Source organism: Bubalus bubalis, chromosome 15 (assembly GCF_019923935.1).
Source record: "Bubalus bubalis isolate 160015118507 breed Murrah chromosome 15, NDDB_SH_1, whole genome shotgun sequence".
NCBI classification, from domain to species: domain Eukaryota; kingdom Metazoa; phylum Chordata; class Mammalia; order Artiodactyla; family Bovidae; genus Bubalus; species Bubalus bubalis.
This window is the reverse complement of record NC_059171.1, coordinates 16,087,716-16,105,442: the sequence shown is the minus strand read 5'-3', so window position 1 is coordinate 16,105,442 and position 17,727 is coordinate 16,087,716. Positions and strand designations below refer to the sequence as shown.

General features: G+C 43.6%; 2 protein-coding genes and 1 non-coding gene across 6 annotated transcripts in view; 2 read left to right on the top strand and 1 right to left on the bottom strand.

Annotated features, from left to right (window-relative positions):
• Positions 1–131: 131 nt before the first annotated feature.
• On the top strand, positions 132–3,492 carry RPL30 (ribosomal protein L30). The gene is made up of 5 exons (XM_006048767.4): positions 132–240; positions 348–399; positions 788–933; positions 2,513–2,643; positions 3,386–3,492. Exons 2-5 carry the CDS (start codon positions 379–381, stop codon positions 3,433–3,435), a joined length of 348 nt encoding a protein of 115 aa, XP_006048829.1. The 5' UTR covers positions 132–240; positions 348–378; the 3' UTR covers positions 3,436–3,492.
• Positions 3,075–3,206, top strand: LOC112579273. The gene has a single exon (XR_003103770.1). It is a non-coding gene; the product is annotated as a small nucleolar RNA SNORA72 (small nucleolar RNA).
• A 6,809-nt stretch (positions 3,493–10,301) lies between the features above and the next one.
• Positions 10,302–17,727, bottom strand: part of MATN2 (matrilin 2) — a 170,742-nt gene continuing 163,316 nt past the window's right edge. For 3 of the 4 annotated variants that reach the window (XM_025265070.3, XM_045162775.1, XM_025265073.3), the window contains 5 exons: positions 15,361–15,513; positions 13,570–13,641; positions 13,102–13,236; positions 12,622–12,720; positions 10,302–10,880 (listed from right to left, as the gene is read on the bottom strand). In XM_025265070.3, the coding sequence (XP_025120855.3) occupies positions 10,825–10,880; positions 12,622–12,720; positions 13,102–13,236; positions 13,570–13,641; positions 15,361–15,513 (515 nt within the window). In that variant the 3' untranslated portion in view covers positions 10,302–10,824. The remainder of the gene's footprint in view (positions 10,881–12,621; positions 12,721–13,101; positions 13,237–13,569; positions 13,642–15,360; positions 15,514–17,727) is intronic. The other variant, XM_025265072.3, reaches the window with a different exon arrangement.

Sequence of the window (17,727 nt, the reverse complement as noted above, 5' to 3'; positions counted from 1 at the left end):
TTGCCTGGAGAATTCCCATTGACAGAGAAGCCTGGCGGGATACAGTCGCAAAAAGCCGAAAACAACTGAGCCGCCAGAGTAACCAGCACCGCCCCGCCTCTTCTTGTCCCGCCCCTTCCGCTGGACATTTGCTTCCGCTTCCGGTCTCGGTGTGACGGCGCACCGCCCCGCCGTGAAGAGCTTGGCATTGTGGGAATTCTCTCCTTTCTCGCTCCCCGGCCATCTTGGCGGCTGCTCTTGGTGAGTGGGCTCCTCCGGGCCGAGGTTTTGGCAGCGCGCGGTGCCCAGGGAGTTGCCGGTTTGGAACTTCAGATCGTAAACTTCCTGTCCTGTCCTCTGTGTTCTAGGTTGGGGGCGTCCCGCATCTAAGGCAGGAAGATGGTGGCCGCAAAGAAGACGGTGAGTGAAGCAGGCCAGGGCCGGAAGCCTATTTCACGTGGAGAGATGAGTCTTGGCCGGGGCGGGCAGTTTTGAGCTCTCTGGGCGGACAGCGTTCCCGCTGGCCTTAGAGGCTTCCAGAAAGAACCCGAGAGACCTTCTCAGTGCTTTGGAACCCTCTTCTTCGGAGGTTTATTAAGGGGCTCCGGTTCCAGGAAGCTGGATCCAGTGTTTTTTTTGGCCGAGGCTTGCGAGATCTTAGTTCCCTTTCTAGGGATGGAACCCGTGCTCCCTGCTTGGAAGCGGGGGAGACTTAACCACTGGACTACCAGGGAAGTCCCTGGATCCAGTTTTGAGTGGTTACAAACAATGCCTTCAATCAAGTTCGTATTAAATGTTTTCTTTGTAGAAAAAGTCACTGGAGTCGATCAACTCTAGGCTCCAGCTGGTTATGAAAAGTGGAAAGTACGTGCTGGGGTACAAACAGACTCTGAAAATGATCAGACAAGGCAAAGCGAAACTGGTCATCCTCGCCAACAACTGCCCAGCCTTGAGGTAATTGAAAGAACCTGAGGGTGTGTGTCTTCCACTGTAAATTCGTCCTGAGCAAATATCCAAGAGTGTGAGATTGCAATCTGGGTAGTATGAACTGGGTGTCAGGTAGAATTTGTATTACAGGGGCACATTTGCAGGATAATTTAAGGGTTTCTGTTGTGTTTGGCTCTTGATTTTTCTCCCCTTCATAGTCTCTCCTCCTCTGTGGTTCTCCTTGGGAGAAATGTGTGACAGAAACCAAAGAAGGGCAAAGTTTGAGGGTAGTGCAGAAACGTAAGTTGCTTTTCCTTATGTCCTGCCTTTTTTTGCTTGTTCTTTTTACTTTGAGGTGTTTTAAAAGGACTTCGTTTTATGAATTACTTATAGCATAGAGAAGCTAAGATCGGAAGAGTTCAGGCTGGCCTGTGGATCTGCACGCTTCCAATTCACCCAGTTTTTGCCTGATGCACTGTTTTGAAACTGATCTTATGAGGTGTTGTACATAAGTTCAAGTTGGACCATGCAGAGTATCAGCCATATTTTCAGTCCTGTGCTTGTTGATTTTCTACGGTAATGCATAAACTCACAGCATTTCATACAGGGTGTCTGTACCTAATGGGCAAAAAAACCTGGAGAGCTCTCTTGCATCTCATCTCAAAACTTTGGTCTTACTTCAAAGAATTCACACTTACCTATTAGAGCAGTGGCTTTCAGCATGAATGTACATTCAGTCGCAAGTGATTTGGTTTAAATGCAAGTTCAGATTTAATGGATCTGGATTGGGGCCTGATGCATTTTTAACAAGCTCCTTGATGGCTCTCTACCTACTTGGTGGTCACAAAAAACGTTAACTTGGGGCAAGTGCAAGCCTATGGCATGCCTGTTTTTATTTTATTGGATTTAGCTTTTCTTCACTTAATAGTTGCTCTTTGTTTTTAATACAAATTGAAGGTTTGTGGAACCTTGATTGTATAAGTCTGTAGGTGCTGAGTTTTTCTTTGTTGTTATGATTTGTCATCTTTGATATTACTGCTATGATTCCCTGAAGGTTCAGGTGATGGTTGGTTTTTTGTTTTTCGTTTTTTTGCAATAAAATATTTAATTTATGTATGTACATTGGGGGGGTTTTTTAGACATAATGCTGTTGAACACTTAGAGGCTACATATAGGTTAAACAACTTTTATATGCACTTGGAAATTAACAAATCCCTGTGGCTAGCTTTATTGCAATATTTGATTTATTGCAGTGGTCTGGAAGGCATTTGCAGTATCTGAGGTATACCTGTTCTATTACTCTGCATCTAGGACTCAGAGCACCAGAGGGTGATATTGTCATGGGAATTCTGTAAAGTGTCTGGCAGATAGTAAATGCTAAGCAAATGATGATCTTATTCTGTACCCTCTTTTTCCATGTGCACAAATATATACTGTAGAGGATCCAAAGGATGGCTGGTGTTGGATAATGAATATATTTTTAAGAATAATAAATGGCTTACTGTTTGAAGGCCTTACCAACATGGGAACTAATGAGAGCAGTAACATTTAATCTGTGTCAGTTGGTATGGTATTTATTTGCCTTTTTTTGTTTTTACTCCCAAAGGAAATCTGAAATAGAGTATTACGCCATGTTGGCCAAAACTGGTGTCCATCACTACAGTGGCAATAATATTGAATTGGGCACAGCATGTGGAAAATACTACAGAGTATGCACACTGGCTATCATTGATCCAGGTATGCTTTTTCAGTCATAAAATAAGTCTTTTTTTCTTTATGGTGTAATAACAAGGATTTCTTACTATACAAATGTCTTTGGTTCCTAAGTTCAGTTACTGAGAATTTGTATATAGCAAGGGATATCCTGCAGGCTTATGTCATGGAGAGTTAGTAGTGAATGTCAGTACATAATTATCTTTGTCATAAATGAAATTCTTTTTACTTTGAGATGATGAATTTAATTTCATACCACACCTAAGAAATTATGTCTTAGGGCCTTGGTAAAAGGTGAAATTATAAAGGGGGAGAATAATCAGGTGAAACAGTAGAAGAAAGGAATCCTTACTGGCTGCCTGAGAATAGATGGGTAAAATTAGGTTGAGGGGGAGAAAAGGGCCTACAAATACACGTCATGTTTTGAACTTAAGAATTTCTAATTCATGAAGCTACTGCGAATATTCTCGCTGTTCTGATTTTGTAATAATCAGGGCAGGCTAAACATTCGCTATATTAAGACCATGCATGTGTCCCCAGACCTAGTTCTCTGCCTAGGTCTGGTTTTATAAATGCTGGTGATAAACCAAGTCTGATTTACATGACATGTCTTGTGTGGGAAATGTCTGTGACTCTAGGTGTCTGATCAACCTTGAGAAATGGTAGTACAGCTAGTGTGATAACTTTTGAAGATAACCATTGCTAGTTTGATGATTACCAGTTGCCACTAAATAAGTTGTAAAAATTATTGTGTTTTATTTTTTAGGTGATTCTGATATTATTAGAAGCATGCCAGAACAGACTGGTGAAAAGTAAATCATGTACAGTTTTTCTTTAATAAAACTGGCCAAAGCTTGTTTTAAAAACACTGTATTCATTGCAGTTATTTATTTATTTATTTTTATTTCTTCTTGTCCCAGTATACTTGCCTGAAGCTAGATTAGTGAGGATGGGGCATCAAGATACAGTGGCAAAACTTGTGGGTTAAAAGCCAGATATCCCAGTTTCACTTTCCCTGTTTTTGTAAAGGGAGTGCACTGAGTTCCTTTCCAGTACTAGATTTTTAAAACTTAGTTTTCATAATTTCAGTCCCAGGATATTGCTGTCATTTTTTAAAATGCTTATTTGGCTGCACTGGGTCTTGGTGGCGGTTATGCACACAGACTTAATTGCGGCGTGTTGGATCTTAGTTCCGTGACCAGGGATCAAACCTGTGTCCCCTGCATTGCAAGGCAAATTCCTCACCACTGGATCACTAGAGAAGTCTCTGGTATTGTTGTCATTTTGTTGAGTATGTCAGAGGCAACAAGGGTCAATTCCCAGAATCTAACCAGAACTGCAGTTTTACAGTCCACCTTAAATCCACTGAATCTGAGTAGCAAAGAGGAATAAGTGAAATATGTTCCTTCCACCTCCAGATTTTCATAGGGTGAGAGAAGTTCTATTGAACTTTAATGAAGCAGGCTCTTACTTAAGGGTTTGTAGTAGTACAGTTCAGTTCAGTTGCTCAGTCGTATCCGACTCTTTGCGACGCCATGGACTGCTGCATATACCAGGCTTCCCTGTCCATCACCAGCTCCCGGAGCTTACTCAAACTCAGGTCCATCGAGTTGGTGATGGCATCCAACCATCTTATCCTCTGTCATCCCCTTCTTCTACCTTCAGTCTTTCCCAGCATCAGGGTCTTTTCCAATAAGTCAATTCTTCACATCAGGTGGCCAAAGTACTGGAGTTTCAGCATCAGTCCTTCCAATGAATATTCAGGCCTGACTTCCTTTAGGATTGACTGGTTTGATCTCCTTGCAGTCCAAGGGACTCTCGAGTCTTCTCCAGCACCACAGTTCAAAAGCATCAATTCTTCGGCGCTCAGCTTTCTTCACAGTCCAACTCTCACATCCATACATGACTACTGGAAAAACCATAGCCTTGACTAGACGGACCTTTGTTGGCAAAGTAATGTCTCTACTTTTTCATACACTGTCAAGGTTGTTCATAGCTTTTCTTCCAAGGATCAAGTGTCTTAATTTTCAAGACTGCAGTCACCATCTGCAATAATTTTATAGTTCAAGAGAACAAAAGTCTGTCACTGGGAAGCCTTTGTAGAAAAAATGTACTTGGGACAACTGCAGAATATTTTCAGATCTTCAGAGTTTCACAAAGTGTGTTTTATATATTTTCAGTCCTAGAAGATGTACTGTGAAGTAGGTTTGGCGTTCAGATTGGGGGGATACCACATACTACATCTCCCAAGTATGTCCTGTGTAACCCTTTTCTCACATCTAATAATACCCTTTGAAACACTGAAAGGAATTAGGGGGAAATGGTGACTCAGGTTTTTATTGAGTTGAATATTGCTGGTAGGGTATAACCCAGGATATGTTGTGTTGGGTACTAAGTTTGCAGAAGTGTTAGAAATATTTTTTGGACTTTAGAGCCAGTCAACTTCTGAAGGCAGTTTTTGATGGTAGAGGAATGAGACACAGGAGATGTGAATGCCTTCAATACACTATCCAAAAAGTCGAGTATTTGCTGAACTTAAAGTCAGCATATTGGTATCTTAGTCTTATCTCTTTGTGACCCTGGGCTTCGCTGTCCATGGAATTCTCCAGGCAAGAATACTGCAGTGGGTAGCTGTTCCTTTCAGGGGATCTTCGTGACCCAGGGATCAAACTCAGGTCTCCCACATTGCAAGCGTCTGAGCCAACCAGGGAAGCCCCGATTGATTATAGGTAGGTAGGTTTATTTTGGGGCTCTGTATTCTGTTCCATTGCAGTATCAGTTGTTACTTCTTTTTCATGTCTTCCTTTGTTTTTATTATTTTTGTTTTTGGTTACACTGGATCTTTGTCGCCGGGCACTGGCTTTGTCTAGTTACAGGAGAGCAAAGGATACTGTAGTTGTGCGGTTTGTGGCCTTCTCATTGCTGCGACTTCTGTTGCGGAGCACAGGCGCTAGGCCCATTGGCTTCAGCAGTTGTGGCACACGGGCATAGTTGCTCTGGCTTGTGCTGTCTCCCCTGTCCCAAGGATCGAACTCATCCCCTGCATTGACAGGTGGATTCTTACCCACTGTACCAGCAGGGAAGTCCTCTTCCTCTTGTTTACTTGGGTTTTCTCTTTTTTTTTTTGGTGAGCATGACTAGAGATTTGTCCATGTTTACCCTGACAAGGGCTTCCCAGGTGGCGCAGTGGTAAAGAAGCTCCCCGCCGTGCGAGAGACCTGGGTTCGATCCCTGGGTTGGGAGGATCCGCTGGAGAAGCGAATGGCAACCCACTCCAGTACTCTTGCCTGGGAAAGCCCATGGACAGGGGAGACTGGCTGAAAAGTTAGTCCATGGGACCACAGAGTTGGATGCGACTGAGCACCCTTGCAATAAACCAGCTCTTGGCTTTATGGATTTTTTTCAGTTTTTTTTTTTTAATCTTATTTGTCTCCTCTCTGATCTTCATTATTTTTTTCCTTCTGCTGTCTTTAGATTTTGTTCTTTTTCGAATTCTTTTAGGTACTAGGTAAGATTGAGATTTTTCTCATTTTTTTGAGGAAGGCCTGTATCACTATGTACTTCCCTCTAACAACTGCCTTTGCTGTATTCCATAAATTTTGTATGGGTGTGTTTTCATTGTCATTTGTCTCAAGGTATTTTTTAGTTTCTTCTTTGATTTTATCTTTGACTCATTGGCATGTTGTTTTAGTCTCCATGTAACCATTTTTTTTGTCATTTCTTTTTTTGCAGTTGATTTCTAGTTTCATGTCATTATGGTCAGAAAAAATACTGGAAGGACTCTGTGCTTCCTGTACCTGGATATCTGTTTCTTTCCTTAGGTTTGGGAAGTTTTCAGCCATAATTTCGTAGAATACATTTTTTTTTTAAACCTCCTTTTCTCTTTCTTTTCCTTCTGGAATTCCTATATGTGTGTAGATTGGCACACTTTTATATTATCCTACCAGTCTTATTGGTAGGACTAATGTTGAAGCTGAAACTCCAATACTTTGACCACCTGATGCAAAGAGCTGATTCATTTGAAAAGACCCTGATGCTGGGAGGGATTGGGGGCAGGAGAAGGGGACGACAGAGGATGAGATGGTTGGATGGCATCACTGACTCAATGGACATGGGTTTGGGTGAACTCCGGGAGCTGGTGATGGACAGGGAGGCCTGGCGTGCTGCGGTTCATGGGGTCGCAAAGAGTCGGACACGCCTGAGGGACTGAACTGAACTGAAGCGGTCTCATAATGCTTTCATTTTTTTTTTCCCCCCTCCAATCTGGCTTTTTGTCTGCTGTTCTAATTGGGTGATTTCTATGCTATCTACCAGGTCACTTATTTGTTCTTCTGCAGTACTCAATCTGCTCTTCATTGCCTTTTAGTTTAGCTTTCATTTCAGCAAATGAATTTTCTGATTTTTCTTGGCTCCTCTTTATAGATTGTGATTCTTTTTTACAGTAATCTGCATTTCTATTCATGGACTTTCCTAATTCCTTCGGTATTTTCATTATCTCCTTCTTGAACTTGGTGTCTCTCAGACTGAAGAGATCTGTTTCATTGTTCTTTCAGGGGAGTTCTCTTGACTTTTAACTGCGAGTGGTCCTGGTTCATTTTACTTGTATTTCTCTTACTCTGAATTTAGGAGAAACAGTTACTTACTGTGATCTTGGAGGGATGTGTGGGAATGTTCCTGTGTAGTCTGCATGGATTTAACATTTTGATGTGAGGCCTGTGTTTAGTATGAATGCCTGCTGCCTCTCCTCAGTGTGTCTTGGCCTTAATGTCCCTTTGGTGAGGAGTCTGAGTGATGTGATGACCAGAGTCTGTAGTGGATGTCGAGTGGGGACTCCTCTTTGCTTTGTGGTTGCCACAGCCCTGTTGGGGACAGAGTCTGTTCCCTGGTTATTGGAGTAGAGACCCCCAGATCCATTTCTGAGTCGCATCTGAGCTGTGGTGTGAGGTAGGCAGAATTGGAGCACTTCCACCAGAAGAGCCACAGAGTATTCCTCTACCAGAGCTGTCCACTAGGAGAGTGCTCTGCACCTGTCCCCAAGTGTGTGGGCTCACAAGGCCACCCGCACAGATCCACTCTAGGCAGGTCCCAGGAGTGCAGCAGTCATGCACCTACACCATCTGTGGGAGCGACGGAGGCAGCCCAGACCTTGTCCCAGCCTAGCCCCCCATGGACACACTCAGGAAGCCCACAGCTGCCAAGAGCAGCTCCATCTCAGCCACGGAAGCACCTGTTTTCCACTTGGATGTCGCGCAGCGCTGAGTTTACAAAGCAGGCAATGTAGGTGTAGAGTCAGACACAACTGGGTGACTGAACAGCATCCTGCAGCTGAGTTTACAAAGCTGGCAGTGTGGGTGTCCGTCTGCGTCTGGCACAGCCACAGGGAGAGACCTGAGCTCTGCTTCCTACGTTGGGCAACCCTCTGGAACCTGATCCCGGAGGCTGCCGGGACGGCGGCCGGTGCAGGGAGAAAAGAGGCTTCTCCAGCGGGCCCTCACCCCCCACCTAACAACAGCACTTGGCCTCTCGGGCTGTCTCTCAGCGGCTAAGCCCCAGCCCTCTCCCCAGCTCTGTGTTCTAAACCCAGGTTTCAGCACCCGGCCCCAGCTGTGCCTGCAGACGTGCGTCTCGGGCTGGGGAGCGCAGGCAGGCGCCACAGACTGCAGCTCTTTCTCTGTCACACACCAGTTGTGACACTCGCCTCTGAAGCTCCCTTTCTGTCCCGGAGACTCTTACAGCTCCTTCCGAGGGGCGCAGTTTCCGTGCTGCTTTTTCTTTGCTTTTTCTGTGGTCCCACTCAGGGTTATGTGGAGGTCTTTTCCTTTCAGGTGTCTGAGGTCTTCTGCTAGTGTTTAGTAGGTCTTCTGTGAGAACTGTTGTGTATGTCAGTGTGTTTTTTATGTACTTGTTGGAAGAGATGATTTCCACATCCTTAAACTCCACCGTCTTGATTAGCGCCCTGAGTTACTACTATTAGATGAGGGATGGTCACACAAGTAGTGAAAGTGGAAAGCAAAACCTTTGTACCTGAGACATACAGAGAGCAAACAGAAATGGAGAACTATTTTTTTCTCTCTCTGGTCGCACTAGGCTTTCATTGCTGTGCGCGGGCTCTCTCCAGGTGCAGTGAATGTTGGCTAGTCTTTCTTGCCCCATTGCAGTGGCTTCTCCTGTGGAACACAGGCTCTAGCGCATGGAATTCAGTAGTTGCAGTGCGCAGGCTTTACTTGCTCCACGGAATGTGGAATCTTCCCGGTCCAGGGATCGAACCCGTGTCCTGTGCACTGGCAGGGGGATTCTTGCCCACTGTACCACCAGGGAAGTCCGGGAACTATTTTAAATTTGAGACAATTCTCAAGTTAAATATCTTGGGTTACTATGTGAATTTGACGGATTAGTTGGAGGTTTTGTCTTCCACGAAGTCACCTTCCTTCCCAAGTTGGAGAAAGTTGAAAACAGTACAGTGAAATGTACTAAACAGCTAAAGCTTACGTGGGGGTGGGCGGGGGAGCGGCCGCGTGTTTGTGTGCACGCTGTCTAGAGCCACTAGGGGGAGCCAGGACTCAACGCAAAGTAGACTGGAGACAATGGAAGCAACGGCTAAACTAGGATTACGTCTCAAAAGGAAGTGCCAACCCAAATCCACACTTTGGATGAAAACCCGTTTTCAGGATCACATGGAGGGCTCAAATATAAATATAAACTGAAGGTTTAATACTTCGAATCACAACTTTTATACTTGGAAAGAATTAGATGGTTTCTAGATTGAGGTCTAGGAGATGGTCTTCCATCTCCTATTCTGCTACATCACCCTTTGGGAAGATTTTTTTTTTTTAATTTATTCATTATTGTGGGGTTTTGGCTGCACTGGGTCTTCGCTGCTGGGGATGGGCTTTCTGTAATTGCAGTGCTCGGGCTTCTCTGCAGCGGCTTCTCTCTGTTGCGGAGCACGGGCTCTGGGCGCTTGGGCTTCAGTCGTTGCTGCACGTGGGCCCAGTCGTTGGCGGCTCTGTGGCCCTAGAGCAGGGGAAAGCCAGTAGTTGTGGCACGTGGGCTTAGTTGTTCTGAGACATGTGGGCTCTTCCCGGACCAGGGGTTGAACCTGTGTCCCCTGCATTGGCAGGCAGATTCTTCACCACTGGACCACCAGGAAAGTCCTCCCATTGGCTTTTAAAATTTATCTTTGTTTTCGAGTTTTACCATGTACATGTAGATTGAGTACATTCTTTTAAATGTTGCATAGTATTTCTGAGTTATAGACCGTACCACAGTTTATCTGTTCCCCTCTGGTGATGATGAGGTTATTTGTAATTTGTTACTTTTACAAACTCGAGTAACATTCTCATACAGGCCTCCTTGTATGTATGTGTTAAAATCTTCTAGTTTGATACCTGGAAGTGCAGTTGCTAGAGTACAGGGTAGGGCTGCATTTTCAGTTTTACTAGGTAGGGACGGATTATTCTCCAGAGACTGCCCATTTGTGTTCTCACTAGCAGTGTGTGGGAGCCCCATGTTTCCTCAGCCTTACCAACACTGTCATCAGGCACAGTAACTTTTGCCCAGTTGATTGCTTTAACCTGCATTTTCCTGATTATCAGTGAGCTTCAACACTTTTTTTCATACGTATCTTAGCCATTTCTCATGTATACATATCTTGCATTTAAGATTAAGAATTTTACACAGAATACTGTTCTCTGAAGTGAATTTTAATATTGTATAAAAAATCCAACTTCTTATACAAGTACATATGTTCTATGATTTTATGCATACATCCATATACATATATCAAGGTAAAGTCTGATAAAAAAAAAATAGCTTTCCCATGGCCAGTGTTCTACGGAAGTTAAGTCTGTAAAACTGTAGATTTTATGTTGTTGTCAAATGATATTGTACCACTAAGGCAGAACAAGACCAAAGCAAATGGTGTCCACAGTACGTTACAGAGTATCTTGCATAGCTTATTTGTTCTCACTTGATAAAACTCCTTTTAGGACTCTGACGGGTTTTTTTTTTTCTCTCAGTGAATTCGTACAAGTTAGTGTGTACTTTTTGCCTTTGTTCTGTAGCAAACCAGCTTTCTCAACTCCTGGTATGTTTTACTTTACAACCTTACAGAATCAATGATAGCCTGAGCTTTGAGGGCTCTAAACTGTTTTCACTGTAACCCTTGACACAATGACGTACAGATACATAGAGCATTGTGAATCTTCATCTGTATCGCAGGCGATTTTCCAGGGCTTCCATTCTCTGTGTCATTTCTTCTAGTAAATCTCAAATTAAGGAAGAGGAATCGGAATGGCCTATTTACATTCAAATACAACTTGATTTATCTACAAAAGAATTTGTGTCCTGCAAAATACAGGGCTTTGGTTTTTTCCATTTCTGTAATTCTGACTTACAAGTTTATAGTAACCCATTAGTACATACTATTAAGACTATAGATCTGTGTTGGGTTAAATACTTTTTTTAACATTAAATCCAGATAGCTCAGTTCACATTTTTCTTTTTAAAAATTTCAATTCTACTCATTCCCCTGTTGCTTATAAATTAATTTACCATAGCACACCTCTGGGAGCTGAACTGATAATGCTGGGAATGAGGAGAGGAGAAAAAAAAAAAGGATTAGGTCTTGGAAAGTAAGATATGACATCAGAAGAGAAGAAGGTGGGGAGTTTTCACCCATGAGGCCAGATGAGACCATAGGGTAGCAGCTTTGAGGACGTCTGACACATACAACTTCCTTAGTACCTTGTGAAGTAAACCCTCAGAGGCAGGCCAGGAGAAGGCAGAGCAGAGGCGCATTAGGGCGTCCCTGGAGCGGTAAAGAATCCGCCTGCCCATGCAGGAGACAGGAGTTCGATCCCTGAGTCGGGAAGATGCCTTGGAGAAGGAAATGGCAAGCCACTCCAGTATTCTTGCCTGGGAAATCCCATGGATGGAGGAGCCTAGCAGGCTACAGTCCATGGGGTCTCAAGGAGTTGGACACGACTGAGCGACTAAACAATAAGAGCAGCATTAGAATAAACATTTGTCTTCCTTCTTGAAGCTGCTTAGTACCTTCCACCTGCCCCCTGCATGGCAGAATGAGAGCCTGGATTCATCATCAAGATTAACCACGGTCAGATTATTTTGCTTTCCTTTATGAAGCATATTTCCAGTTTTCAGGAAGAAAATGGCTATAAGCTGTTCTTTATAAACCCACTGGCATAGAAATAGTTCAGAATTAAACCATTTCCCTTTAGTTGATATGTGTTAAGCTAGATATCGGGCAGTTTTAGTAAGCTTACTATAGTTTTAAGTTCAGAACAGTTGGCAGAGTATTCAGTGCATAAAAGCACTGAATCTCATTTCTCCACCATCCCAAAGCATTCCTTTTATTTGTAATACTATTTTAATGAATCATTGGATCCTGCTGTTCCCTCGGTAGAATGTTTCATCTTAGAGTGCTGATATAAAATCTCTCTGCTGCCAAATGAAAAAATCCCAACCCCAGTCCTCTAGAAACTACGCACTGACCAAATGTGGCTGCAGGGTGGCTTGGGGCCAAAGGAGAGGTTTGGAATTTAGGTAGAATTTGAAGCCTCTTCGTTCTACAGCATTCTTTGTCTACATGTACTGTATCTCTGATGCACTTCAGATCTGTATCTCTATATTTGCCTACATGTACTGTATCTTTGATGCACTTCAGATTTATCTTTCATTTCCTCCCAGCAGAGAGGAAATTAAGTAAACATGTTTTTTCTTTACTTTGCATACTGGCTAACTGGCCTTACTGATCAACCTCCTAGAACCAACCACAGATAGCTTGACCCATGTCAGCAGTTTGGCTTGCTCTCGGTTCTCAAGCACCTGTCAGACTGCTTAAGAAATGGCTTTTCCTGGAGTTCGCTATTCTTGACTTTATAGAAGTGACTTCATTTGAGATATACCCATATATAGAAATGTTTGAGGTTTTGATAGTATTCTTTGCATTCCATACAGAGGCATAACATTAGAAAAGGATATAGCGCTGTGTTAATTTTCTTACTTCTTCATTTGCAAGGTTCTGGAACATTATAAGGTTTTCACATTTGCATTGATCCTGTTTTTCTTCCAAAGGACTTCCTAAGAAAGCAGATGGAAAGTGTTCACCTCTATAACCCACCAGACTTCGCAGACACATTGTTATAGGACTGAATTCAGCACATGGAGGAAACCATAATGAAAGCAATGTTCAACTTCTTCCATGTGGCAAGATCCAGTAGATATTAGCAAAGAGCTGTATATGCGTCCACTGCTGAAGTGGCTTTTATTGTGGACTGCGGGAAGGTTGCTGCAGTTTCTTCTCGTTTATTTTTTTAGTTCTCCTTTTTCTTAAGTTCTTCTCTTCCCCACCCCACCTACTGCCTACTTGCTCCTTTCCTGTCCTCGCTTAAGCTGAGTTTGTTGGCAAGTTGAGAGGCTTGATAGCAAGCTACCTTATAGTAATATTTTACTTGGAATTACCTGAGGATTTTGTCGAATGGAAAACTTTTTGTGTAGACCGTGCAAGATTGTCTTCTTCAAACAGATATCTGTGTTGCACTGCAAAATTAGAACAGGAAAGTAGGTCTCGGATATTTATGGTGACTGGCTCAGATTCTGTAAAGAGAAAGAAAACTGAAGTCAAACCTGTTTAACATGGTTGTGGTTATAAAACAGCCATCAGCTGTCAGAGTAGGGTACTTGTTATTCCTAGAATGAGGTACATAGCTTTACTTTAGGACATACTATGGCAGAAAGACCATCAGCAGAGAGGCTCTTAGCAACTATGGCTAAAAAAGGGTAGAGTAAATGTTTCCTATGTGATGGAGGGGGAAAAGCCATAGTTAATGTAATTCAAATCTTTCTTACTTACACTTCATTTGTCTGAGGGGAAACCATGGTGGAAGCAGCCACTGAAGATTCTAAAAATATTGCTTTTAAAAAACATACCTGTTGGCTGGTGGACCCTCTTTGGCAGTTCCCCTGCTGGGGAGTCCTGTCTTCCATCAGAGTCTTCCAGAGCTGAGAGGTAAAAGACGACCAGAAGAGTGACAGTTGTCCACATGGGTGCATATGTTCTTAGGAAACTGGTCCCAGACCAACTGTTTACCTGCCTGCCACCACCTGGGATGTTCTGGTCTGATTGGGTAACACCACCCAAGACCTTCCAGAGGCATTCTCTCCTGTAAGAGAAGCCTGGACCCCTTAAATGCATCTTCTTACTTAAGAACTTCCCCCTAAATATTATGTCTAGAAAGTAGGGTGGGAAAAAAGTTTGTCCAGTTATTAAGTTGCATTGGCAGCAGCTCCACTTAAATAAAAGAGCTTGGAGGCTAAACATCAAGTTGCATTAGAAATCCAAGAGGCCTTCCCTTCCTGGCCCCCTTCATCCCAGTGCTCTTTGCTGGGGAGGAATAAGACACATCACTTTGACCGGGATTTTACTGGCCACTGAACCTGGGACAGGAATAAAAGGAAAAATGGGCAGAACTGCTTTTCCGGTCCCCCTGCATTATACATGGAGTCAGACAAACCTGGGAGAACTGCTCTACGTAAGCACACTGGCACCATAGTGAACTGGAGAAAAGCACAGGGGGCTCCTATACATAAGAACATTAAGTTCCAAAGGGCAGCCTAATGTTCTGTAAACTGGAGCAGTCCATGCAAGAGGCACTCTTTACATTTTTATCAGTGGGCTTGGAAGGACTACCATCCCTTCCCACTCTACTTACAGGTGTATCCCAAAATTGTGCATCAGCTTTCCTGATTTATATAACTGTCGGTTTTAGTTACATGATCATCTCCATAGGGTTTTTGTGAGGATTAAGTATGCCATGTGTTAAAACACTGACTACACTGCTCAGCACAGAGCAAATGCTCAAGCAATTTATTGCATTATTATTAGCTATTAGTAATAGCTAATAAGTATAGTATCTTGCAGAGAAGGCAATGGCACCCCACTCCAGTACTCTTGCCTGGAAAATCCCATGGGCGGAGGAGCCTGGTAGGCTGCAGTCCATGGGGTCGCTAAGAGTCGGACACGACTGAGGGACTTCACTTTCCCTTTTCCCTTTCATGCATTGGAGAAGGAAATGGCAACCCACTCCAGTGTTCTTGCCTGGAGAATCCCAGGGACGGGGGAGCCTGATGGGCTGCCATCTATGGGGTCACACAGAGTCGGACACGACTGAAGCGACTTAGCAGCAGCAGCATAGCATCTTGAGAGTCCTTTGGACAGCAAGGAGTTCAAACCAGTCAACCCTAAAGGAAATAATCCTGAATATTCATTGGAAGGACTGATGCTGAAGCTCCAATACTTTGGCCACCTGCTGCAAAGAGCCGACTCATTGGAAAAGACCCTGATGCTGGGAAAGATGAAGGCGGGAGGAGAAGGGGACGACAGAGGGTGAGATGGTTGGATGGCATCACCAACTCAATGGACATGAGTGAGCAAACTCCAGGAGATGGTGAAGGACAAGGAAGCCTGGCATGCTGCCGTCCATGGGGTCACAAAGAGTCGGACACGACTGAGTGACTAATACTTTCATTTTCAATGTGAGCTATTATTGTCTTCTGTCTCCCCTATTCTACGTTTTGTGATTACTGTTTCCAGACAGCACTATGCCCTGCCCACAAGGGAGGCACTTTTTTGAGCACTTTGAAGGAACAGATTAAGAATTTCTCATTCAAGGGTTCACGCTGCTGTTTGCTAAGGTCTCTCCTAGACGTAACCTACAGTACCTTCACAGATGCCTTTCTGCAGTTTATCACTGATCTCGCCCATTGTGCTGAAGTCTTCTGCATAGAAGAGATGCTTTTCTGTGGGCTCAGAGGCAATCTCTTGTAGCTCTTCCTCAATGGCTTTCCCTACCCCCACAGCATACATAGTTATACCTGAGGTACAAAGCAAATGAAGAACAGGGTAGTTACACAGACACAGAAAACAAATGTAGGGTTACCAAAGGGGAAGGGATAACGTAGAAGCTTGGGTATATAGCAGATATACACTACTATATATCTTGTATAATGGGGAAGAATCTGGAGATACTGAACATAGTTCCTTGTGCTATACAGTAGGAGCTTATTGTCTACGTTATATATACATATGTGGCTCAGACGATAAAGCGTCTGCCCACAATGCGGGAGACCTGGGTTCGATCCCTGGGTTGGGAAAATCCCCTGGAGAAGGAAATGGCAACCTACTCCAGTACTCTTGCCTGGAAAATTCCATGGACAGAGGAGCCTGGTAGGCTATAGTCCATGGGGCCGCAAAGAGTCAGACACGACTGAGCGACTTCACTTCACTTCACGTATATAAAATATGTGTGTATTATCTGAATCACTTTACTGTACACCTGAAACTAATACACGTTGTGAGCCAACTTAAAAAAAAAAAGAACACAGTAGTGAGAGTTGTGTTCCCAGCATCTGGAAGTTGTGTGTTCTGCACTCAGAGCCAGCTGGATATTAATAACTGGTGGGATGTGAGGCATCCGTGTCAGCCTCGCCTTCTTTTCCACCATTTTTATTTTGGCCTTGTGAGCAAAAGACAGTGACCCCAAAGAGGAAGGGGGGCCACTGAGGAGAGGTTGGGGAACCTGACCACCGACCTGCGCAGCTCTGGACAAGGTCATTCGCAAATCTTCAACTTTCCCCTGATTTAGTCGTGTGGGTAAGGAAAAAAAGAACACTATCTCATGGCTTACTAAATAAGGATCTCTTCTGGGAGAATTCTTAAGAAACAGGTCAGTTTATGACCTTGTAACCTAGTTTCTACTTGTCAAAGGTACAGATAGTAACCTTAAGTGACCTGCAGCCAAATGAAACTATTCTGCCCACCCATCTTGGGAGGATAAAGCCTTGTAAGAAGGTGCTAAGCTGAAAAGGAGAATCTGCAGACCACTGGAAATTCCCTAAGTAAAAAAAAAAAAAAGAAGAACAAACACAAGTATCAACTTTAGATTTCAACAGGCATATGAGATTGTTCCAAAAGTTTTTTATAAACAAAATTAATCATTAGATTCCCTTCTCCAATATCCTCTTCATTTGAAAATTAAACATTAATAAGAACTTAAGTTCTGCTTGATTTTCAACACTTCTCAGCAGATATTGTACTCTGGCTAATTCATTAAACTAGATTTTTTTTAAAATAGACATAAAAATGGCTCTTTGAGTCAAAGGGCAAGAATTGTGCCTCATTCTAAAGTCTCTGTAAGGTCAACAGCCAAGTTCAGCATAATTGTTTGAGAGCCCAGTGACTTTACACACAGTCTCCTAAAAAGGATAACTACTATTTTAAGATTGTGTTCATTATACATAGGAGTAGCTAAATTAATCAGAGGAAGTCACTTCAGATAAGTCTTGTTGATTCAAGAACCAAGCATATATGTTTCTCCCACCACCCGCCTTTGGAGGATTTGTGGAAATTTGAGTCGGGGAGAGAGTAAGGTAGGTTGGCTTCCATAAGATAGATAAAAGGACTAAGCACTGTCTTTGGAGACAAGGTGTTGCCCCAATACATTCTAAGAATGCAGGCTAGAGGGGTTGGTGGGCTTGACATGAGCTGAGCTAAGCTAGTCCAGGAGCAGGGAAACCAGGTGTGAGCAGCCAGTTTTACAATCTACCCAGCTGATTCAGGCAGGACACTTTTGGGGGCTCCTGCGCTTTGGGGGCTCAGGAAAAAAGAAAGAGTGAAATAAGCAATATCAGTAAAATGGCCCCCTTCACTAGGACGGTGACTGAAGGGTGATGGGAACCAGCCTTTCTGTGAGGAGGAACGGAGCTCGCCAGCGGCACTTTAGCACTTTGACCCTTTGTTCCTTCACTCAGCAAGGATTAATCACACAAGTATTATGTTCCAGGCCTGACCGAGGCACTGAGTCCATCAAGTTGGTGCACACACTTTCCCCCTCATAGGAACTGCTGAAGCAATGTGCTCTCGATAAGTTCTTAAAGAAAGCAGTGTTCAAGCAAACTGCTTCACGACCCTCAGGTCTTCCCATCTTCCCAAGGAATCCAGACACTTTCCCTCAAGCTGTCTACCAACAGTCCTAGCTTTGGGGTTTCCTTTTGCCAAGAGCCATATTCCTCTGCCACATTTGACATCTA